Source organism: Solanum dulcamara, chromosome 6 (assembly GCF_947179165.1).
Source record: "Solanum dulcamara chromosome 6, daSolDulc1.2, whole genome shotgun sequence".
In the NCBI taxonomy this organism is placed as follows: domain Eukaryota; kingdom Viridiplantae; phylum Streptophyta; class Magnoliopsida; order Solanales; family Solanaceae; genus Solanum; species Solanum dulcamara.
In genome coordinates, this window is record NC_077242.1 from 13039731 (window position 1) to 13063377 (window position 23647).

Genomic DNA, 23647 nt, shown 5'->3' on the forward strand with positions numbered 1-23647 from the left:
AAATAAATTAATACAAATAATAATAAATTAGTACTATAATATATTATATATAAATATACGTGTTTTTTTAATTACCAAACAAAAATTAAAGGTCTTTACAAAGTAAAATGAACTAATACATTGGTGATTTCATGCACAATAACTCACCATTTTCACCAAGAAAAAATGAAGAGAAATTGAACACAAACGTGGAAGTTTGGATAGAAGAGGATTTTTGATTCTTAAAATAATAATCTTATACCACTCTACCACGTCTTCGTACAATCGTACCTATTAAATCCATTTTATAAGTATACAAAACATTAATAAGAAAAAAAATACCTGATAGGATTTATATGGTCTCTATTTATATAATATAAAGGTTAATAAGAACATTTTAATAATTGTATGCTTCATAATTGACTAATATAAAAAAAATAAAAAATTGAGGATACACATAGCTTGAATTGTTTTGATTCTACAAATATCATATTAAGTATATTTTGAGCATAAATTCACATATATTCTAAATATTTGAATTCTAGATTTGGTGATACTCAATGATACCTTACGATTTCCATCCAAATATATGTCAAGTTCAACAAGGTTAGGAGAATTCCGCAGTAGGCATAGTGCACAATAAATATGTTTAATATAAATCTTCAAATGACAAATTTTCCGACTTTGCAAGTTTAGTGATGCATCAGCTGATCCTAAGTTCTGAAGAAAAAAAGAACATCTGAAATTTAATTACATAGTATAGCAAATTCAAAGTACTACAAGGCATTAATATTCTCACCTTTAGTGGAGAACTGAGCCATCTAAGCAAAGGTGCAAACATTGGGTTCACGTTAAAACACAAAATGCAATATCAAATCAATAAAAATCAAGTTTTGGGTTGTAATTTTTCCTACAAAGATTGCCCGCTTGAAGGTATATGTACAACAGTACAAGAGCAAATTCTCAATTTGGATACACATCAAAGTGTACTATATTATCAGATTCAGAGAGCTATTCATAAGTCTGATCTCTCCTTTCATATTTGATTCAAAGAGCCATTTTTTTTTCTTGTTATGTGGTTCACTAGTTAAGCAACACATGTCATGCGATGCAAGAAAGAAAATTGAGAACGGAATATCAGTACTAAATAGTAGTAGATCTCGGAAAGAAAGAAGCTTTACATTTTGTTTCGAAACTACAACGTGAATGCAATCAACTTCATCCGCCTCCAGGAATTATTAGTGTCTCTTCAGGTCGATACACCAGACACAACTGTGCTTACCCCCAGATCTGCTAGGCCTCCTAGCCTAGAAGCATACTGAAACCAATAACACGACATGTTAGATGAATCAGCGTTCATGCTTAGGCTTAGCCGCTGATTATGACCAGCAAGAAGATTCAACCATATAATGCACGCCAAGGCTCTTGAGTTTCTCTTGAAGACTTTGTTGCATCCCATGCTATCTTTTCTCCTGAGAAACTAAGAGATGAGAAGCTAGCCAAATGCAGTCCTATCTCATGTATCACCTGGAAGTTAGAAAGTGAGATTTGTGTTAGTATGATTTGTTGTTTTCACCCTTTTTTCCTTTGGATACAAGTTAGCTGGGAGGAGGGAGGAGAACTGCTAACTCTATTAAGCCCCTCCTACTGAGTGAGAGAAATCATAATAGAGGATCTCCAAGAAATCACTTGGGCATTGATCAGAAATTAATCAAATTACAGACAGGTAGGCGTAGATCTGTCATCCTCGTCAGAGAATTTCAGAGGATAAATGGCATAATATTCAAGTTTCTTAGCTCTATTCAATTACATTAATCAAATCCTTAGAACCACAATTTTGGTCGCTTAAGAAATAACAACATATCTAGTGTAATCCCACAAGTGAGGTTTGGAGAGAGTAGAGGGTACGCACACCTTTCCCCTACCTCGTAGAGATAGAGGTTGTTTCCGATAGACCCGCGACTTAAAATAACGCATTTTGAAGCAGTTAGAAAAAGAGAACAGAGAAATGAGAAGTAACAACAATAAAATAATGTGAAATGGTTGCGCTTAAGAAACCTTCACAGCAATTACCAGTTTTCAAATATGTAGTTACATCCACAAATCCGTCTTCACAAGTCCATTCTTTTATCAACTTAATTTTTATTTCTGTTACTGTCAGAGGGAAGTGAAATAATGGGTGATAATATTACTCTATAAGACTTAAAGTTGATGTATGGCTTTAAATATCTTGATCTGCTTGAAATCAAGCAACCAAGAGCTTCTTTTTTTTTTTTGCCATAGAGGTTTGATTTTTTCAGCTGTATGGCATACATAAGCAATTCAGCTCGGCCAGCTGTAATAGGACATATCCAAGTTAACTGCACTAGGGCTAAATTATTCTATTTTAAGTGCTCTTTCATTCTGTTTTTAGCAGCAATTAATCAAGTTATCTTTTATGTTACTTGTCATAGAAAAGGAAATAATAACGTTAATGTTATCTAAGACTTCAAATTTTGATACATATCTAACCAAAAGACAACATATGGCTTTGTCTATCTTGATCTGCTTGAACTCAAGCAACCAAGAGCTGGTTATTTTACCCTTCTGGTTAGACTTTTGCAGCTGTATTAACTTACTGCCTGGCATACATAAGCCATTCAGCTCGGCCAGCTGCAATAGTATAAATATCAAAGTTAACTGCGCGAGAGCTAAGTTATTCTATTTGAAGTGCTTTCTTTCATTCTGTTTTCCAGCAGTATAGTCCTTGCAAGTTATTTTTTATGTTACTTGTCATAGAAAAGGAAATAATAATGTTAATGTTATCTAAGACTTAAAATTTTCATATATCTCTAACCAAAAGACAATATATGGCTTTGTCTATCTTGATCTGCTTGAACTCAAGCAACCAAGAGCTGGTTATTTTGCCACTCCAGTTAGATTTTTGCAGCTGTATTAACTTACTGCCTGGCATACATAAGCCATTCAGCTCGGCCAGCTGCAATAGTATAAATATCAAAGTTAACTGCGCGAGAGCTAAGTTATTCTATTTGAAGTGCTTTCTTTCATTCTGTTTTCCAGCAGTATAGTCCTTGCAAGTTAATTTTATGTTACTTGTCATAGAAAAGGAAATAATAACGTTAATGTTATCTAAGACTTCAAATTTTGATACATATCTAACCAAAAGACAACATATGGCTTTGTCTATCTTGATCTGCTTGAACTCAAGCAACCAAGAGCTGGTTATTTTACCCTTCTGGTTAGACTTTTGCAGCTGTATTAACTTACTGCCTGGCATACATAAGCCATTCAGCTCGGCCAGCTGCAATAGTATAAATATCAAAGTTAACTGCGCGAGAGCTAAGTTATTCTATTTGAAGTGCTTTCTTTCATTCTGTTTTCCAGCAGTATAGTCCTTGCAAGTTATTTTTTATGTTACTTGTCATAGAAAAGGAAATAATAATGTTAATGTTATCTAAGACTTAAAATTTTCATATATCTCTAACCAAAAGACAATATATGGCTTTGTCTATCTTGATCTGCTTGAACTCAAGCAACCAAGAGCTGGTTATTTTGCCACTCCAGTTAGATTTTTGCAGCTGTATTAACTTACTGCCTGGCATACATAAGCCATTCAGCTCGGCCAGCTGCAATAGTATAAATATCAAAGTTAACTGCGCGAGAGCTAAGTTATTCTATTTGAAGTGCTTTCTTTCATTCTGTTTTCCAGCAGTATAGTCCTTGCAAGTTAATTTTAAAGTTACTTGTCATAGAAAAGGAAATAATAATGTTAATGTTATCTAAGACTTCAAATTTTGATATATCTCTAACCAAAAGGCAATATATGGCTTTGTCTATCTTGATCTGCTTGAACTCAAGCAAACAAGAGTTGGTTATTTTGCCACTCCAGTTAGATTTTTGCAGCTGTATCAACTTACTGCCTGGCATACACAAGCCATTCAGCTCGGCCAGCTGCAATAGTATATATGTTAAAGTTAATTGCATGAGAGCTAAATTATTCTATTTAAAGTGCTTTCCTTCAGTCTGTTTTCATCAATACATTCCTTAATAAAGTTATTTTTCTGTTGTCACATGAAATGCAACAATAATGTTATCAGACTTAAAAGTTGATCACATTAAATCAAAGACAATTTATGGCTTTGTCTATCTTGATCTGCATGAATTTCAGCAATCAAGAGCTGGTTTTTTTGCCACTTGGGTTTGATTTTGCAGCTGTAATAACTTACTGCATGGCAATACATAAGCCACTCAGCTCGGCCAGCTGCAATAGGATACAACAATAGAAACTGCACTGGAGCTAAATTTACTCTTATTTAAAGTGCTTTCCCCCCTCTCCTCCTCCCCACTCATTTTTAAAACACACGCAGAAATACAAAAAAGATAGCATGAATAAATTGTTCAAAAGACTACATTTTGAACAGAACTGCATCTTAAATAAAATTTAGATAAGAAACTAAGAATCTCAGACTCAAACATGAAAATAAACCATTTAACAAGCAAGCATATGAACATTTATACTGTACCTCATGTTCCTCTTCTGAAGTCTTACGATGCAAATTTTGACCTTTTTTGCCAATTATAACAAAAGTGGGCATCTTCATGACTCGGGCCAGTTGAAGTAAACAGGCCAACTGTTCATTGAAAATCTGCAACGTCGGGGGAGGGCTTTGCAAATTTGTGCACAAAGCTTTAGTAAGGCCACTAGAGGAACCTACTTGCAACCCATAAACTGATGTATTGTCAACTGCAACAGAAGTTCTATTTCCCATCTTAAGCTTCGTTGCAGCCACAACAAAAGGGGCTACAATTGTGGGCCTATTTGACAACCCATCTCCTACTAACAATGCCAGAACTTCATTGAGAGCACAAGCAAGTGTTGGAGGCTCGTAGTTTTCCAGTAGTAACAAAGACACCTAAGAAAAGGAAAAACATCAAACTGTGGTCTATAATTCCCCAAAAGCAAAATGCCTAACCAATTCAGCACAATGTCTGGTAGTAGTTTTTCCCTTTATTAGTATCTAAGAAATAAGCAAAAGAGTACTGTGTGTTTGGTATGAATAACCCTCCATATCTAGGCAATGTAGTAAACATTTTCTTATTATCACCGTGACACTCGGACCAGCTTTTGGAGCACCTCAACTAATTTGCAGAATTTGAACATCAGACCAAATGTTTCTCAACTAAGTTCGACCACTAGGCGACACATTTCAATGCAATGTTGCAAACATATTTTACTACACACAATCACTAAAAATTATATTTTGTACATTGCCATATGCAGTACACACTTTTTACATAACCAATGACTTCAAAAATATCTAAACCGCTGAAAATATACAGAAAGCGTCCAGGACTACATTTTCCTCTGTATCAAAAGGAAAAAAGGTACCTCGGGATTCGGGCCATGTAGAAAATGAACGACTTCGACCGAAACCTTTTGATCTTTGATTCCGTAACTTTGCAAGGATAAATCCAGCGATTCTTGTCTGCAATGAAATCGATTATATAAGAAGATAATCAAAAGAAGGGGGGTGGGGGGGTGGGGGGGTGCTTACCGCCTTTGAAGGTTTGAGTTAGGGTTTGGTTGAAGAGTTTTGAAGATGGCGGTGCCGAAGCCAGTTGGATCTCTGAAGAGTAGTACTACTTTTTGGGCTACCTTCATTTCTTCTTCTGCAATGCAAATGGAATGGATGTTCATGCCCTAGTTCGCTTCTTTATAGTATTGGAAATATTTGGGTCGTTTGGTACTTTAATTTGGATTCAAGAAAGATGTGAAGTTTTAACAAAAAATTGTTGCATCTTTGAAAAACCACAATGTAATTGAAATTTGACGTAATTGAATTTGTTAATATATGAATTTAGTATAATTGAATGGAAATAATTATACTTTTCTCCCAATGGAAGATAAGGAATTTGTGTAATTTATTTATATTTATATTTTTTCACTTTTTAATTTATTTTTTATTTCTATTATTATTTTAAAAATATTTTATTATTCTAATATTTTCTAAAAATATATTTTTTATTATTTATTATTTATATTTCATTTTCTTCTCATTCTTAACTTTTATTTTTTTCATGTGATTTTATGCAATTTTTCATATTATTTAATTATATTATTCTATTTCTTTTTAAAAATAATTTTGTTAGTATTCTAATTTTCAAAATCATATTTATGTACGTTGTGTTAAAATTTGATATAAGAGCATTATGTTAAATTTTTTGTTTTGAATTTAGGATTTATGTCGTATTTTCAATTTCATTTGTTTTAGTACTATTGATGTTATATCAGAAAAAGATGGTTTAAAATTTATTTTAATTTTTTAGAGTAAAAATCAAGTTTAGAAAAGAGAATCACCACTTAATTTTTTAAGAAAAATCAAGAAACCTTAATTTTAAAGCCCCTAACAGATTTAAGTCTTGAAATTAGAGAAAATGGGTAAGGGTTCAAATTTCCACTTTGAGAAGGTGTTAAGCATTCAAAATGACCGCTGACGCGCGGTTATCCGACGATTTGAAAAATTATTTGACTAACTTTTAAAAATATTAATTTAAAAAAAAATAAATACTTTAAAATTATTTTTTAAAAAAAATAATCAAACTTAAACATTGAAAATAATATACATGTATATAAAAAGAAAGTAAAAGTTTATCAAGTGACTAAGTAAAGGTAGAAAATCATTTAAAGAGTAAATTAACATAAATTGATTTATCTTTAGGGGAATCTAATTAAGTTAAAACAAATTAAAATTAATATCTAAGTAAGCATAAATAACATAAGTAAATAAATTATTACAATCCGAATCAATATAACCAAACAATAAATAACACATGAAAATATGGCCCGACACTTAGTTTCTGTACGTTTGGACTAAGTTGTTGGGTCATTTGCGTTTTGGGCATTAAGCACAATTCCACTGTATATCGTAGTTGTATATATACTGTATATCGGACTGTATATTTACTGTATACAGTGTATACAATATTATTTCTGTATATCGAACTGTACACACACTGTATACCACCTATTTATTCCCTGTATCTTCTGTATATAACTATATATACACTATATATAACTGTATATACACTGTATATCAATGTATACAACATTGTTTTCTTGCATATCAGACTGTATAGATACTGTATATCAGTATATATTACACTGTTTTCCACCTGTATTCCGTGTATACAGCCCAATATCACTATTCAAACCATGAATATTAGCTTAATTTTCATGTATCAACCTTCCAGTAATTTGAGAAAGATGATGGGAGACTTAAAACTCAACAATATGCAAGGATGAAGTCCAAAGATGGATTCGAATTGATATCACATGTACTAAAGTAAAATTACATAAGCATCTACACATTTTAAACTAAACTAAGGAATATATCATGATATTTTAAAGTATCAAATTGATGGACATCCTAGAGGTGATTAATAACATGTATATATGCAGACAAAGAAAAAAAAAGAAGAAATATATTCAAGTAACTAATGGATACGGAATTAATATATACGTTATACTAACTCAAATTTTAAAAGAAAGAATTAAATCAATCAGGCCACGGAAGTTTTAACTAAATAATAAGTTAAGCATATTCTTGTTATCTAAATCATGTTAAAAGAAGAAATTGAAAACATGAAAATCTATATTGTCAAAGAAAACTACTTGAAAAAATAATAAACAAAACTAAAAGTTTTCATGAAATAATTCTAACAAATGCTAGCTAATTAATCATAACACACGCTAACTATAAGAAATTTCTATCATTAATCTAATTATTCTTAATAATGCTAATTAAAAAAAAGACTACGAATCAACTAAATATAAAACATGAAATAATTAAAAAAAATAAAGCTAAGAATTTTTTTTACCTCTTTTCGGGCAGCGAGACTGAAGACGACTAGCGGAAGATTTCACCACCATCCAAGAGCTTGACGAAACTTTAATCCATAAAAAGAAAAATTAAAAATGACTCGAACCTTCGTGAGTTCGATGTTATAAGAATACCGTTCTTAACCTAAATTTTGACTTTAATCTCCTATTTTTCTCGAAGAAAAATATAGATTGAAAGCTATAATTTTTCACAACTTTTAAGATGGGGACAAAAGTTCAAAATCCTAACCAAGTTAAGAAAGTTTCTAACTTTGGGGTAACTAAAAAACCTCACACCTCTTCCTCTTCTTAATGAAAATATGAGCCTTTATATAGGCTCCAAAAACCTCAAAATTCTTCATGAATTTTCGATGTGGGAGAATATTTTTTTTTATTATAGAGAAAACTAAAAATTTCAAAAATACAAATTATAATTAAACTAACCTAACTAACATTGTATTTAGTAAGAAATAAAATCTTTTGAGATGATTTTCGAATAACCACATAAATAGTAATCAAAGATATAGTTATATAGAAATATGTATATTATACTAAAATTTATAAAAAGATAAAAATAGTTAAGAATAACATGAAAATATCTTTTTTTTATAAAAGCTAATTATTTCAAAAATATTCAAAATTTAAAAAAATTCGATAGCTAATTTGCATTGTAGAGGGTCAAAATTGGGTGTCAACAATTGACTTGATATTTCACATTGCCAAACATTTATGTTTTAGTTAAACTTGATAGATTATTTTTTTGTCAAATATTTTAATAATTTTATGACATTATATTTATAATATTAACCTTTTTGTCAAATATACATTTCATGATATTCATAAAGATCTTATACTCTTAGTTTATTTGATTAAATTGTTTAAAATATACTAATTTAAAAAATATAAATAAATTATTTTTTATAATATTAGTTAAGAACATATGTTTATTAATTAATATTTAATTTAATATCATTTATAAAGATCTTTATTTGTCTAATATAAATTTTAAATTTAGAAAATTAACTTTTATTTTTAAAATTTAATATAATCTTGTAATTACACTTGTGCAACCAAACAGAAAAATTGTAATTACACTGAAATTACATCGTGACAAACAAACAAGTCATCGTAATCACTAGACTGTTACTACCCTAGTAATTACACCAAATTCAATTCCAAGTGGCTTTCCAAACAAACCCTTAATATCGATGATTTTGATTTGGTCAAATAAAATTAAATGAAAAGTAGACTTGATTAGAGTAATTAAAAATTTTGGGGTAATATTTCAAAAATTCGAAAAGTCTTCCCAACCTTTTTAAATTTCAAATTTTGAATTTTTTCTCTTTATTATATTTTTAATCCTTCTTTCTCTCTACTTCTTTCTTTTTTCAGATTTCTCTCCCCGTCATCTTCTTTTTTTCTATTTCTCTCTTCTTTTTTTTTCTTTTTTTTTTATGGTCTTTGTTGTCGTTTTTATTGTCGCCGACGTTTTATCGATTTTCATTGCGCTTTTTTGTCCTTATTTTTAGCTAATATATTGCAACATGTTAGCAATATGTTGCAACAGATGCCCCCATCTATTATCATGTATGTCTTCATCTGTTGCAACATATGTCCCATCTATTGCAACTTATGTTATCGTCTGTTGCAACATATGTCGTCACCAACAGATGACGACATATATATCAACATATGTCTATCTGTTACAACAGATGACATATGTTGCAACAAATTTGACACTTGTTACAACATATAACTTAGCTATTGCAATAATTTTAGCAGTTGTGAAGTGAAGAAGAGGGTGGTTATGAAGGCAAAAAAGTTACTGATATTGGTGGTAACAGCGACGGTGGAGGTGTTGTTGTTGTGGAGACGACGGTAGAGGAGAAGGAGGTGGCATCGGTGGTGGTGAGGAGGAAGTGGTGGCGTTGGAAGACGAGGAGGTGGTGGTGATGAAGGAAGAAGAGGAAGAATTGATGGTGGTGGAGATGGTGACGACAATGAAAGTGAAGGTGGTGGTAGTTGTGGCGGCGACGGTGGAGAAGAAGGAGGTGCAATGGTGGTGGTGGAAGACGAGAAGGGGGTGGTGATGTAGAAAGAAGAGGAAGAATTGGTGGTGGTGAAGGTGGCAGAAGGGGAGGGGATGGTGGCAGCAGCAGGGTAGGGTAGGAAGGGGGAGGGGAGAGGGGTGGATGAAAAAGATAGAGCTTTTATGTAAATAATAAAAGTTGAGTGTTTTAAAATTAGTGTCATTAGAATTAATCTTAAAATTATCACATCTAGTTAATAATTAGGACTTGGGTAACTTTTTCTTAATTTTGGAACTCTTTTGTCACCCTTAAATTAAAATTCCCAAGAAAGATCCATGGAGCTATAAATGGATGATTTTTTTCCCCAACTAAAGTAATTGTATACATATCATATATGTAATATCAATTTTGTATAAATAATGTGTAATCGTGTATATAACTATATATTAAAGATGTATATGTATTTATGTGCACTGTTTATACAATATATAAAAATTGCATTAGTTCATCTTCCTCAATAATTTTTTTTTTACAATCCCGACAAACTCAAATTTTCTTTATACCATTTCAAATTTTAAGTATGAGTTTTTTTGAATATTTTGAGTCCTCTGATATTTTATTCACTCAAAACGATTTATGTTTATAACAGGTCAAATTTTAAAGTTTGAACTTCGAAACTTGTCAATGATGGATTGTATCATTTTTCTTTCTCATGTGCTTTCTTCTTTTTCTTTCGTGGCTAATTTTCTACTTCTCTTTGATGTTCTTCTTTCCACATTTTACTCCTCTCTTCTTCTCCTTTTGCTTCTTGTAATTTTCTGCGACAATATGTTCAATGGTGAACTTTGCTTACAAGAAAGTGCGTTGAATGACTATTTTGAGTAAAAAATTTAGAGTGTGTTTGGTATGAAGGAATGTTTTCCAATTTTCTGTTAGCTTAAATGTTTTGGAAAACTCTCTTCCAACCTCAAATTACAATATTTTCTTCTTACTCAATCCCTACCACGAACCCTCCTCCCCCCCCCCCAAAAAAATTAAAATTTCTTTTTTAATAAAAAATTAAAAGTTTATTCTTGAAATATATTTCACTTTTTGAAAATTTCATTTTTTTACCAATCTCTACCCGTACTACCTACCCCTCAAAAAGTTTTAAAAACTTATTTTTTTGAAAAATATTTCAAAATTTCAATTTTTTACCCTACCCCGTCCCCTCCCCTCCCTCCCCCCCCGACACACAAAAAAAATTGAAATTTTATTTTTTAAAAAATATTTCAAAGTTTGAAAATTTCATTTAGTTCGTCGTTTTTTTGGATTTTTTTTGAATTTTATTTTCAGAAAAGCGACGGACAGGGACCCTATGTCCGCCGCTTTTCTGGAAATTTTCAAAAACACCAAAACAAAAGTGACGGATATGGATCCTATGTCCGTCACTTTTCTGAAAATTTTCAAGAACACCTAAAACAAAAACGACGGACGGGGATCCTTTTTCCGTCGCTTTTCTGAAAACAAATTAAAAAAGAAAACAACACAATCCGTCGCTTTATATTAAATAATTATTTTTTTGAAAAAAAAACGATGGAGTCCGTTTTTATTTATATTTTTTTAATTTTAAAAAACATTAGAGGCGATGTAGTCCGTCTCTTTTTGCGATCTTTTTCGTCGCTTTTTTAAAAATATCGAGCAAAAAAGCAACGGAAATGACTGCGTCGCTTTTCCATCGAGTTTGACTAAAAAAGTGATGTAGTCCGTCGCTTTTTTGCGTCGTTTTTTTCACATTTTTTAGTAGTGTTCTCAATTTAAAACAAAGCTCAATTTAAGTTAAATCATAAAGCAACTCAATTTAAATTAAAATAATTAATTGAAATTGCCTTGTAATTTCACAATTCAAATACCAAGATAACTGATGTACTATTTACCATTTTCCCAATGTAACTAAGGTACGATTTACCATTTTACTCTCTTCTCTCTTTCCTTTCCACGTTTAGCTCTTTTCTCTTACACTCATTCTTTCATCGTCAGCTCTTTTCTCTAACGCTCTTTCCTTTCCTTTCCCTACTTTCTTTCCTATTCGTTTCTACTGAGTCATGCCGGAAAGTTTGGACTCACTGGTTAAAATTCCAGCTCTTGGAAAGCGTCTTTCCCGAAATGCTACATTTCAAAAATATTTCAATATTTTTGTCAATAAATATAATGAAACACCTAGAAATAATATTTTTGCCGTGAGGAATTTCGGGTGGGCTTACGAAAACGATCTTGAACACTGAAAGAATTTGAAATTTCATCGTATGGAACCTAGCAAAAAGAATCGAGTGCTCTTTGTCAATGTTATATCGTGTGGCATAATAATAACAATAATGTTCTAACTTGTTTGCCTGAAATAGTTCTTCATTTATGTTATTAATATTTGCTTTTTTTTTTTGTAGATCTTTATGGGGTACCGTCTTAATTAGAACAAAGCGAAGAAGGAAGGCAAGTATCACGTGACGTTAACACAAACTAACACCAATGTGCTTCATGAGATTTTGAAAGAAGCCAAAACAATTCAGCGTCTTACAACCTAAATTAATTCCCCTACAGGTAACATAAAAATGCAATGCCCATATGACTTTTTCTGACTCAGAGAATTGATTATGTTGTTTATATTGGTATTGTTCTGTTGTGGGGTTTAAGAATTTGTCAAGTGTTGTCTTGCTTTTCGAATAGTACCTATTATGGGGTCTAACATTGTTGATTGATTTGTTGTTCTTTATGGGAGGAAGGGTTAAGAAGGTAGCTCTGTTCATTCTGTCATGGGGTTTACTTTATCCGAGAATTTGTCAAGTGAAGTTTTCCTTATTAAATGCTATGTTTTCTTCATTGTCATTCTTTTTTTCATACCTTTTTTTAGGTATCCATTGATCATTGATGTGCAAAAAATTACAATTTGAGTCTGGCATCCCAGACTGTGTACATGATCATTGAGATGAGACTAAATCATAAGAGCTATCCTAACCAAAAGGACTTTTATACAAGTCTGTTCAAGTGGGTTCATAGATGATGTTACAGGTTTAGTTTGACTGTTCCTAAATGAAGGTAAGTTCCATTTGTCCATCCTCTAACCATTTGACTCTGGTCTTTTGCGTTAATATGGCATCTTGAATTTTAAGGGATCTAGTGAATTCAGCCCTGCATCTAGATAATTCACATCTATTCTCAGGAGAATCGTTGCTGACACAGTTAACCTCTAGAGTTATTATCTGAGCTTCTAGCCTTTTAGGCTCTTCATAGAGGTTTTCGAAGGTCTGTCTTGACCAAATGCTCAATTGTTTGCAAGTTTTTTTCAGCTTCTGGTGTAGAATGTAAAAGGGGTTGGCATGGACCTCTTCGTTTCATACATTCTGGACAGTCTGGAGATAATCTGGATGGTCTGTTCAGAAATTGAGGAATTTAAAGTATTTAGTAGTGTTTGTAATCTCTTTGTTCGTCTTAACAAGGAGTGGCGCATGATCTGAGCAAGTCCTAGATAGATGAGTCACTGAAGTAGCATTATAGTTATCAAACCAAGAATCATTATACACTAGTCTGTCAAGCCTTTGCCAAATAGTATTAGGTGGATCCCTATTATCACACCAAGTGAAAATTGAACCACTAAATCCTGCATCTTGAAGTCCACAATCATGTAAGCAATCCAGAAAATCCAAATTGTTTTCCATTTTATGACTTATACCACCCTGTTTTTCATCACTAGAAGAGATAACATTGAAGTCTCCAATGACCCTAATAGTGTTTGCAGTGTCCCTCAAATCATCCCATAGCTCCATTCTGAGATCTTTAGAGCACTTGGCATATACCACAGTTAAGAGGACTGTGAGGTCATTTGAGTGAGAGAGTTTGATAAGTACATGTTCTTTGTATTGAGTGATGTTAATAGCCACTTCATTGGACAAAAAAAATCCAAATCTTGTTGGTACAGTTGAAGAAGACATAGTGCTCCCAAGTTTCCTCTTAAAAGTTTCCATCTTACTACTATCCACCATAGGCTCTTGTAAGCATATCAGAGGGAGGCAAAATTGTTGCTTCAGAGTTTGAAGTCTTTCAGTAGATCCTGCGGACCTAATACCCCTTATATTTCAGGATAGGATGTTAAAACATTGGAGAAATTAGAGGTGGGGCCAATTTGTATCATTGAGTTAGCCTCTGGAGCATTTTCAAAATTAAATTGACCTCCTGAATTCTGGGAATTTCTGGGGGATAGATTGCGTTGTGAGATGACTACTTCCTGGGCTATCAAGTAGTGTCCCTTGAGTTCAGTGTATTCTTCTTTGTTGGCTTTGCCTTTGGCCAACTCATCGTCTGATTTGTTAGCATCCTTTTCCTCAGTCATGAAGTTTATAGGTATGTTAGTGGTCATAGAGTTGGTCTCTATGATTTCCATGTCTTGTTGCAGCCTAGTCCTAAGTCTAAGTCTATTTCATATGACAGTGTAGTTTCATATCAAGAAGGAAGCAATTCCATTCCTCAGTCTATGTCATTTTCTTTTCCAGTTTCAGCAAATGTAGTTCTTTGTCTAAATCTATGGCATGTAAGATTGGGACATGTCCCTTATTCAGTAATGAAAAAGTTTCTTTTTATCAAGTTTCCTTTAAATTTCCAACATATTTGTGGTGTGTGTCCTAAAGCCAGGCAGACTAGATTATCCTTCCCCCTAAGTCAAATCCAGTCTAAAAGAAACTTTGATCTAATTCATATTGACACATGGGAACCATATAAGCTCTGTACTCACAATGGATACAAATACTTTCTTACTGTAAAAGATGATTCCAGTAGGGAAACTTGGACCTTCTTATTGAGTTCTAAGTGTAATGCTTTTCCTATTCTAAAGGATTTCTTGATCATGGTTGAAAGGCAATTTAATGCTAAGTTAAAGGTTATAAGGTATGCTAATGCCTTAGAATTGGGTAAAGGAACACATGAAGCCCTTTTGTCTCAAATCTCAAGGAATAATACAACGAACATCGTGTGTAGGGACTCCACAATAGAATGATGTAGTTGAAAGAAAACAAAGACACCTCAAGAAAATTGCCAGGGATTTGATGTTTCAATCTCCCTTACATAGGACCTTTTGGGCAGAGTGTATGTTGACTGCAACACATCTTATCAATAGGTTTCTTTCTAGAGTGTTGAAAGGAAGGACACCATATGAGGTCTTGTTTGGGATTAAACCAAAGTATGACAACTTGAGGTGTTTTGGTTGTTTGTGATATGCCTCAACTTTAGCACAACACAGAACACATTTGATCCTAGGGCAGTAGCTTGTGTTTTCTTGGGGTATCCACAAGGACAAAAAGGTACAAAGTAATGAATTTATCCACCAAAAGGGTTTTTGTTTCTAGAGATGTTCAATTCTTTAAACAACAATTCCCTTTTGCATCTAGTTTGAATCTCTATGTACCATTTCTTCTGTACCACAACCCACTCGATCAAATTCAGACTCACATCAACTTAGTTTATTTCCTTGTCCTACTTTACCTATTGTTGATCGATTCACTACTCTACAACACACTCCACCCACTGAAAGTACATCATGTTCTATTGATCAACACTCTCAAACCACGCATCACACTGATGACACAACTATCAATTCCACTCCAATTTAAAATACTCCAATTCATATTCCTACTCCCACTTTGTCTAACATCCCACAAAATGAAGCCATTACTAGAACATAAGGTAGAGTTAGTCAAAGACCAGCATATCTGGATGACCATATCTGCAACCATGTCATTTTGATTGATCTAACTAATGCATGTTTCATTCACCCCAATCCTCGTACTGCTTTTTCCTTTGGGTCTCTATCACTACATAACCAACAAGTTTTCATTTCTCTATCCACTATTACTGAACCAAACTCTTTTGCACAAGCTTCTTAACATCCAAGATGGAGTAAAACTAAGCAAAAAGAGTTGGATGCTCTCAAAGTCAATCATACTTGGGATATTGTTGAATTATCCCCGGGCAAGAAACCATTACCTTGTAAATAGGTTTACAAGGTCAAACATAGATCAGATGGAACAATAGAAAGGTTAAAGTCAAGGTTAGTATTGAGGGGGGGGGGGATGTCGAGTAGGTTGGTGTGGATTATACTTAGACATTTTTCCAGTGGTCATAATGACCACAATCAGATATCTCTTAATTGTTGCTGTGAAGAAAGGATGGAAAGGAAAGTACATCAACTTGATGTAAGCAATGCCTTTCTACATGGGACGTGCAGGAAGAGATTTACATGAAGTTTTCTACACGTATAGACTGTCCTAATCCTAAATTGGTTTGTTTATTGAAGAAGTCATTGTATGAATTAAAACAAGCATTTAGACAATGGTATGCTAAATTAGCTGGAGCTTTAGCTTTTAAAGGGTATTCTAATTCTCTTAGGAGTCATTTGGTTGGAAACACGTTATTCCATGATTAATTATTCTGGGATTAGTTATTCTAGATAAGTTATCCCATCATGTATATGTGATAACTTATCCCATCACTATGGTATAAATGGTGGAATAATTTATCTCAAACTTGACAACAAAACAAGATACCAAAATTTTATCCCAGGACTATTTATTTTTATCCCTCACACCAAACGATCCCTTAATGATTACTAACTATTTTTCAAGCAAAATGACAATCCTATCTCCATCATAGCAGGCTATGTGGATGGCATCTTTATTACAGGCAATGATCTTGTTGAAATACAACACATCACTGAATTTCTACACACGATATTCAAGGTAAAACATTTGGATGATATTCATTATTTTCTAGGTATGAAAATCTTAAGGAAAAACATGGGTTTATCATAAATCAGAGAAAGTTCTCTTTGGATCTTTTACAAGAATTTGATTGTTCAGGTGCTATAGTTTCCTCTCCTCTTGGCCCCTATTCCAAACTAAATGCACATGATGGTCCTTTGATATCCAACCCCACTTTATATAGACACCTAGTGAGAAAACTCAACTATTTGACCTATACTAGACCTGACCTAAGTTTTGCAGTTCTGAGTCTTAATCAATACATGCCACTACCATAAAAATCACATTTATTAGCTGCTACTAGAGTTTTGAAGTACCTGAAAAATGATCCAAATCAAGGGATCCTCCTTTCCTCTGATTCATTTTTCGAGTTACTTGCTTTCTGCGATGCCTATTGGGACCCTTGGGGGAGCACCCATTTCCTGAAAATCAAAGAAACAAATTTCAATATCATTATCGTCTGCACAGGCTGAATACCGTTCAATGGATAGAGTGACAACAGAAATTATTTGGTTATTGAGGCTTCTAATAGATCTTGCCGCTCCTCCTGTCTTGCCGGTGACTGTTTACTCTGATAGCCAAGGGGCTATCCATATTGCAAAAAATCCAGTCTTCCGCGAAAAGGATGAAACATGTTGAACTGGATTGTAATTTCGTAAGACAACAATTCGTCTCCGATCTCATTACTTTGTCCTTTGTCCCTTCAAAGCAGCATATTGCGGATTTATTCACAAAATCCCTGTCTGTCTGGGGCATCTCATCGACTTTTGTTAGACAAATTGGGGGTTGTTTCACTACCCTCCAATTTGAGGAGGATAATGAAGATCTAACCATCTCGAGTTTGAATGACGAATCCATGGTTACAGACCGAAATGGTCAAAGGAAGAAGAAAAATAGAAAAGAGAGAGAAAGGAAAAGAGAAAGAGTTTCAGACAAAAGTAAATTGTTTTCCGCTTCGATGTGTTCTATGTTGATCAAGGATTCCTGTTTCACAAATTAAATTCTTCTAGCTGTGTATTCCAACCCAACTGAATAAAATAGGACTTGCTAGGAACCTTCTTCACGTGCTAGTGGTGTATTTTCTATTACACAACTTTATAAATTATAAGTAGAAAGTGTATAGGAATTTATTATTTTCTTAATTTTCTTTATTTTACAATAATATATATATATATATGATTTAACAGATTGATGAATACAAGGTGAACATTTCCAAAATCAGTGGATGAATACAAGGTGAAAATTTCCAAAATCAGTGCTTTTTATAGCCCTAACTTATATAATGTCTAACTATAAAATGTGCATCACTTAGAGCTAAAATATGCATCACTCGGACAGGTGAGGGGAAATTGAGCTCCTTTACTTTATCCACAGCTTCCATTTATTTCCTTATTTAACTGCTGAAACACGAACCTAATGAGTTAAATCGAGACACATGTTCTTGACCTTGTAACAAATTTAACTATACCATTTTTCCGATAAACATCAAATTATGAAACTTTAACTTCTGCTAAATACTCACAATGATGAGATATTCACGTTACATTACATATCGGCCAAATCACTAAAGTTACCAATGTCAATATCACATCTACACCACCATCTGGTTAAGCAGATAATCCCACCATAGATCTTGCTCGAAATGCAACACCATTTTCGGCTAAAACATAATAGGCAAACTGCTTTTACTATTGTTCCTACACCAGAAAATAGAAGCTAAAACAAAAAGCAGCTCATTCGATATCCAAAATGTACACGATACTATGACCATCTCGCCTAGTACACGCCCAAGTACTACAGATATTACATAGCCCTACAATGAGGACATCTTACCTACAGAATGGTCACACAATACTATCACCATCTCCGCTGCTTTGCTCGTTTTGCTCTCCCTCATCATCTGTATTTTTCTTATCCCCCTTTACACGTTGATGCCTATTTCTATTTCCAGCTTTTGAGCTTCCACCATCAGTGTCGGCAATAAGACCAATCTGGATTGCTTCCAAATACAATACCTTTACCAAATTCTTGAAGCGTCTTCTGAATGTCGGTACCCGAGAAAATGAACCAACAATGCCCTGCAACCTGTTTGTTCGTAAAAACATTGTTCAATCCTCACTCTAGATTTCAATAAAAATTAGAAATGTATAAGTTTTACAGCTAAAAGGACCAAGGACGTGAGGGTGATTCTTGGAATCAACTGTGTTTGGACAATATTTGTTATATTTGAAGGAAAAAGGAGTATTTGGAAGTTGAATGTTCTGCTTGTAGGTGTGAAATCATTATTTCACTTGAAATACTCCGTAAATAATCTTCCAATATTTCAAATACTTTTAAGTTCTGTATTCTACTGATGGTCAAACCAGTTTTTGAGAATATTGCAAATACAGAAATACTGTAGTATATACGGTCAAACGGGTACATGAATATGGACCTACAGGCCTACGCATCGACTTTCCTAACAGCAATACAAGAAGGGGATACATTTTCACCTATATATGCAAACAGACATTACGGACTCTAGATGAAATGTTCCATGGAAGACCAGAAGCAAAAGTTATTATATTATGATTGAAAAATATTACAAGTTCGTAGAGGATTTTATAAATATAAACTTACCTCCTAATTAAAGCTTGCAGTTGTGCTCTCCTCACAGTATCAGTGGATGGAAATCCCGTGTTATCCCATTCCTCTGGCCTTTCATTTTTGTAACACATTATCAACTTCCTCAGGCTAATTTCCTCATCTTCTCCCAATTGTAGTTTTTTTATTTGCTCCTTCATGACTAAGAGCGGCGCAAGGAACCACTCAAACACTTTATCCTTTGGCCAGTTAGACTTTGTCAGTTCCACTTCATCAGCTGTATGGAGCATATAAGACATCATTCTTCCTAAGGCTAATACATAGGCGGAAGACAAGGAAGAGAAAAAGGCAGCCTGAGAAAAGACATACAAATTAGTAGGCCCTGAGAGTCGGATTTTGCAGATACAAGCAGACACTGTAGAATGGACCAAGCAGGCAATTTGATGCCTAGCTTCTTACAGTCCCCCTTGACAATACATTCCTCAATATCTTTGACATCTATAAAGCCTTCACGTAGGAGTATTCTGCCATTGACCTCACAGGATTTAAAGAGCCAACCCCATACCTACCGCAGAGTTACATTTAGGTTAAAAACATAAAAAAAACTTAAGTAGCTGAAGTGATTACACATATGGACTTTTATACCTGCATGGGCGTATATTGTTGGATTGCCTGTTTCAGGGTTCTTGATCCATGTGAAACAAGCTTCAAGCTGTGTGATCTTCCTTTTTCTTTTTCATTCCTCTGCTCAATTGACTTCTTACTGTCAAGGCCTCCAGAGGAGCTCATATTTCTTCTATATTTAGGCCTGGCTGCCGGAAGAATCAGAGAATCAACATCATTGATGGCATCTCATCAAGTTATTTCATATCATTGATAAATAGGTCAGGTTTTTTTCAGATCATAATGTACTAAACTAACGTTGGCCGAGTATACTATACAGGCAATAAATACCTCATGAAGCATGACCCTTCCCTCATGTCAAGTATGTCGTTTGTGTATTCGTCAAATATGGAAACGGCTGCTAGGATGTATGCAAGTCCCATGTGAAACGAGTCTTCCTAGCAAAACTCGTGTCACTTCAGTAAGAATCAGACAACGTGCTAAATGAGACATAGTGCCTCTCAAACTTCAAAGCTGGCTCATATGATTACATAGTAAAACAGAGGAAGCAGAGGAAGGAGAGCAAATAGACCTGATGAACCACAACCCCACTGTAAAGTGCAAGAGCAAAACTTGAAAAGAAGGATGCTACCACGGATCCAACAACAGCTAAAGGCCACAAAAAGATTGCAAGGCCAGCAAAAGGTACACAAACTGTCTCCAGAAATGGGCCTTCCCTGCCAATTAAGTCTTCTAGTAGCCTCTTCCAGCCCCTGAACAGCATGAATGGGCTCTTCCAAAGAGCAAGAGCTGTAATAAGGGGCACATCCACTGGAATCGCAAGCAGAGAAACCAAAATGCAACTTGGCAGCTTTGACAACCTAGAACACATCACGATAATGAAAATATGATACGCTGTAATATACTATCTCTATCTACTAATGCTTTTAAAAAAGAGGTTCAGATATCACCCACTTCACTTCTATTGGTTTCTCATCTGGATGTATTTCCGCAGAAAGCTCGTCCATATAAGAAAAGTAAGAGTGGAAGCAAAAGTCTGTAAAGTCCCGAACTACTGTGCAGCTCCCTTTAAGAGTGGAAATACAGCCGTCCTGATAATTTTATCAACTATAAACTTTGGCATGTGAAGTACATGATTACATTTGAACAAACAGAAGTACTCAGATAACATATGTGTGTGTAATATATAAGCTAGTATGGTAGTTTTATTATGAAATTTATACACACAACTAAACACATATATTTGCTCTTTTTAATAGGTAAATTTCATGCACATGTTATTCTATTGAAGAGCTAGAAGTCTTTGGATCTTTTCATGAAAAACCATCAAAATAACCATAAATTAAGTGATCAATTATGAAAAACCATCAAAATAAAGCATAAACAAACTTGAGAGAAATTCATAAAGAAAAAGGAAACGACTACAAAAGCAAGACGAATTAAGGTTATAAGCAAGAATCTTTTCTTCCTTCCATTTTTAAGGGAAATGACAACAAAGTAGTTGATCAACTTGAAAATTATAGCCGACTAGAACAGCTAGTGGCAACAGAACATCCAAATGTTCTGGCTACTTGGACAAGGGCCAACATCCAGAAGAAAACTCAATAAACAGATGAATTATGCCATCATATGACCTGGAAATTCATATTTTCCAATCAATTCACTAGATAAAGCATGAATAATTATGAAGCCACCTAGCAAAAGCTCATGACAAATGTTCAGTATATCAAGAAAGTGAAATGACCAATCCCTTAACGATAAGGATTGATGTCTCTCATCTGACAATGTGAGCTTAGAGCAATTTATCTAATTAAGCATCGGATAAACAGAAAACAGATTTCGTGTGGAGACTGAGACTCACCGTGAAGCAGTGATAAATCTTACAAGTGACACTCTCTCCAATAGCCTCAAAAGTTGCAATCAAAGGAGCGAAAAAACCATACCCTATCCCACCTAGAAGACTCCCAATAATGGCTACTATGGGCCAAAGAATCAGAGGAACTGGCAATGAAACCAGTAGTGCAATCTTCAAAACCCATCCAAGCCTTTTGCTTCTGAAATGTGAAACAAACAGCACAAAAGGTTCTATATCAGATACACAGTATGTGCATATTCCATACTCTAATAATCCATACAATAAAAGCATTGGCAAGAAAACACATACTTTGCTACACAGTAGTAGGTCCAGATAATATGTGCAGGCCATAGCCCAATTACAACTGCTGAATTCCCAACTGATATGATGACTGTCACAATGGGGCCAATTACTAATCCTGTCCAGACAAATATCAATCAATTATCAATATGACAATATCCCACAACATTTAATATGCTCTTACAAATTTCCTCACCATCTTATCAATGTCTCTAATCAAACTTCAAAAGTGTGCGAAGATGAAGAAAACAAACAAACAAAAGACTTAAAAGACCCATTTGGCCATGAGAATTTTTCACATTCTCCCAAACTTTTTTTTACACTTCATTTGAAACCAGTCAAGTTGTTTTTGAAATTTGAAAAAACACCCAAAACCCTATTTTCCCTTTCATAAACTTGGAAGTGCTGTAAAGGTGCATTTAAGCCTTAAAATTGAACCCAATCTGCTATACACCAAAACATATATACATGTCAATTAAACTTTCAACAAACATTAAATTCTGCAAAATCTCGCAAGGTTATTTAATGGTAGAACCTTAAAAATTGAATCTTTAAGAGTTTCAAGCCTTGATTAGCCTTTGAACAAAGTACACTGCACATACTACTGCTGTATGATATATACAAATTCAGAGCAAATATGTCCTACTATGAAAAGGGGTTGATAAAGAAATAGTAGTAGTACACCCACCTTTGAGAAGGCCAAGGAGGAAGAGCAAGAAGAAGAAAGGAAGAAAAGATATAAAGCTACAAAGCTTGGCCAAGAACCCTACTGGTACTTCCATCAAATTAAAATTCAATAAATCTGTGCTAAACAAAAACCTTCACTTAAATGGTCCAATGAAGTTGATCAAAATCAAGAACCCATGTCAAAAATTAATAAAAAGAATATTCTCAAAGATTGCAGAGAGGAAAAAGAGAGAAACAAAATATGAAAATTGCAGAAAAAGTGACAGAAAGAAAAGAGAGAACAGAGCCGTTATGTGGGGTGGAGCCGTAACGTGGCAGAAGAATGTGGCAAGTCTGCCACGTTTAAGGAAGTTAGGCACCCCCAGGGGTGAGATTTTCGTGTTAAGGAGGTTGGATATTGTCACACTTCACACAGAATCACTCACATCATCAAGCGTCCTGTGTTTTCGTTTTAGTCTAAATTATGTTCCAATTTTTTTATTTTTTCGTTTTAGGTTGGATATTTGTATTGAAGTCTCAGTAATTTAAACTCGCATATTGTAAATTTAATTTTTTAGGATAGTGTTTTTAATATAATTTTTTTATATTAAAAGCTCAAACTAGAAAAGTATGATTAAAGATAGAGATATCTAAATTATCTCATTGCAATCCCCGTTGAAATTGTTTCCTTTGTTCATTTTTACTTGTTTATTTTGTCAAAAATAATTTTTTATTTTTACTTATTCATTATTTAAATAAATTTTTATTTTTACTTATTACTTTAAATATTAGTGAGGATAGCTCGGGGGCGTAATATAAAAAACTTATATTATTTTGCTATTCATGGTAGATAAATCAACATATACAATATGTGTATTAAAAGTAGGGCTAGTTTCAAATATACGTAAAAAGTAATTAGTTTACAATAAATATAATTATATTTTATTTA

The 23647-nt window shown here is 33.7% G+C and overlaps 2 protein-coding genes across 8 annotated transcripts; both read right to left on the bottom strand.

Moving 5' to 3' along the window:
- Window positions 1-930: 930 nt before the first annotated feature.
- Window positions 931-5757, bottom strand: LOC129892377 (uncharacterized). 2 transcript variants are annotated; one of them, XM_055967947.1, is made up of 5 exons: window positions 5535-5757; window positions 5369-5465; window positions 4503-4892; window positions 1383-1506; window positions 931-1297 (listed from the first exon to the last, which is right to left on the bottom strand). In XM_055967947.1, the coding sequence occupies exons 1-5, from the start codon at window positions 5675-5677 to the stop codon at window positions 1287-1289; spliced, it is 765 nt and encodes a 254-aa protein (XP_055823922.1). In that variant the 5' UTR covers window positions 5678-5757; the 3' UTR covers window positions 931-1286. The 2 variants fall into 2 exon arrangements, with proteins under 2 accessions (XP_055823922.1, XP_055823923.1); XM_055967948.1 differs by having other exon boundaries at window positions 931-1506; window positions 5535-5754.
- Window positions 5758-7865: 2108 nt separating this feature from the next.
- On the bottom strand, window positions 7866-23125 carry LOC129892093 (uncharacterized membrane protein At3g27390). Of its 6 annotated transcripts, XR_008767262.1 has the most exons (13): window positions 22721-23125; window positions 22042-22150; window positions 21739-21931; window positions 20832-20968; window positions 20449-20737; window positions 20208-20314; window positions 19899-20061; window positions 19623-19818; window positions 19290-19530; window positions 18504-18755; window positions 16988-17092; window positions 12132-12180; window positions 11968-12036 (listed from the first exon to the last, which is right to left on the bottom strand). XR_008767262.1 is itself a non-coding variant. In XM_055967638.1 (11 exons), exons 1-10 carry the CDS (start codon window positions 22812-22814, stop codon window positions 18515-18517), a joined length of 1770 nt encoding a protein of 589 aa, XP_055823613.1. In that variant the 5' UTR covers window positions 22815-23125; the 3' UTR covers window positions 13414-17092; window positions 18504-18514. The 6 variants fall into 6 exon arrangements, 1 of the variants encoding a protein (XP_055823613.1); XR_008767264.1 differs by lacking the exons at window positions 11968-12036; window positions 12132-12180 and adding an exon at window positions 7866-7926; XR_008767263.1 differs by lacking the exons at window positions 11968-12036; window positions 12132-12180 and adding an exon at window positions 10521-10706.
- Between the last annotated feature and the right edge of the window lie 522 nt (window positions 23126-23647).

What these genes read in the sequence shown, in the direction of transcription:
- LOC129892377 (XM_055967947.1), bottom strand. Translation starts at nt 5,677, where the DNA reads ATGAACATCCATTCCATTTGCATTGCAGAAGAAGAAATGAAGGTAGCC. An exon ending in AACTCAAACCTTCAAAGGCG is followed by an intron (nt 5,466 to 5,534) that starts GTAAGCACCCCC and finishes ATTTCATTGCAG; the next exon opens with ACAAGAATCGCTGGATTTAT. An exon ending in CTTCAGAAGAGGAACATGAG is followed by an intron (nt 1,507 to 4,502) that starts GTACAGTATAAA and finishes TCTAACTTCCAG; the next exon opens with GTGATACATGAGATAGGACT.
- LOC129892093 (XM_055967638.1), bottom strand. Translation starts at nt 22,814, where the DNA reads ATGGAAGTACCAGTAGGGTTCTTGGCCAAGCTTTGTAGCTTTATATCT. An exon ending in CTCTCAGGGCCTACTAATTT is followed by an intron (nt 19,531 to 19,622) that starts GTATGTCTTTTC and finishes TGCTCCATACAG; the next exon opens with CTGATGAAGTGGAACTGACA. An exon ending in CTGCAAGCTTTAATTAGGAG is followed by an intron (nt 18,756 to 19,289) that starts GTAAGTTTATAT and finishes ACGAACAAACAG; the next exon opens with GTTGCAGGGCATTGTTGGTT.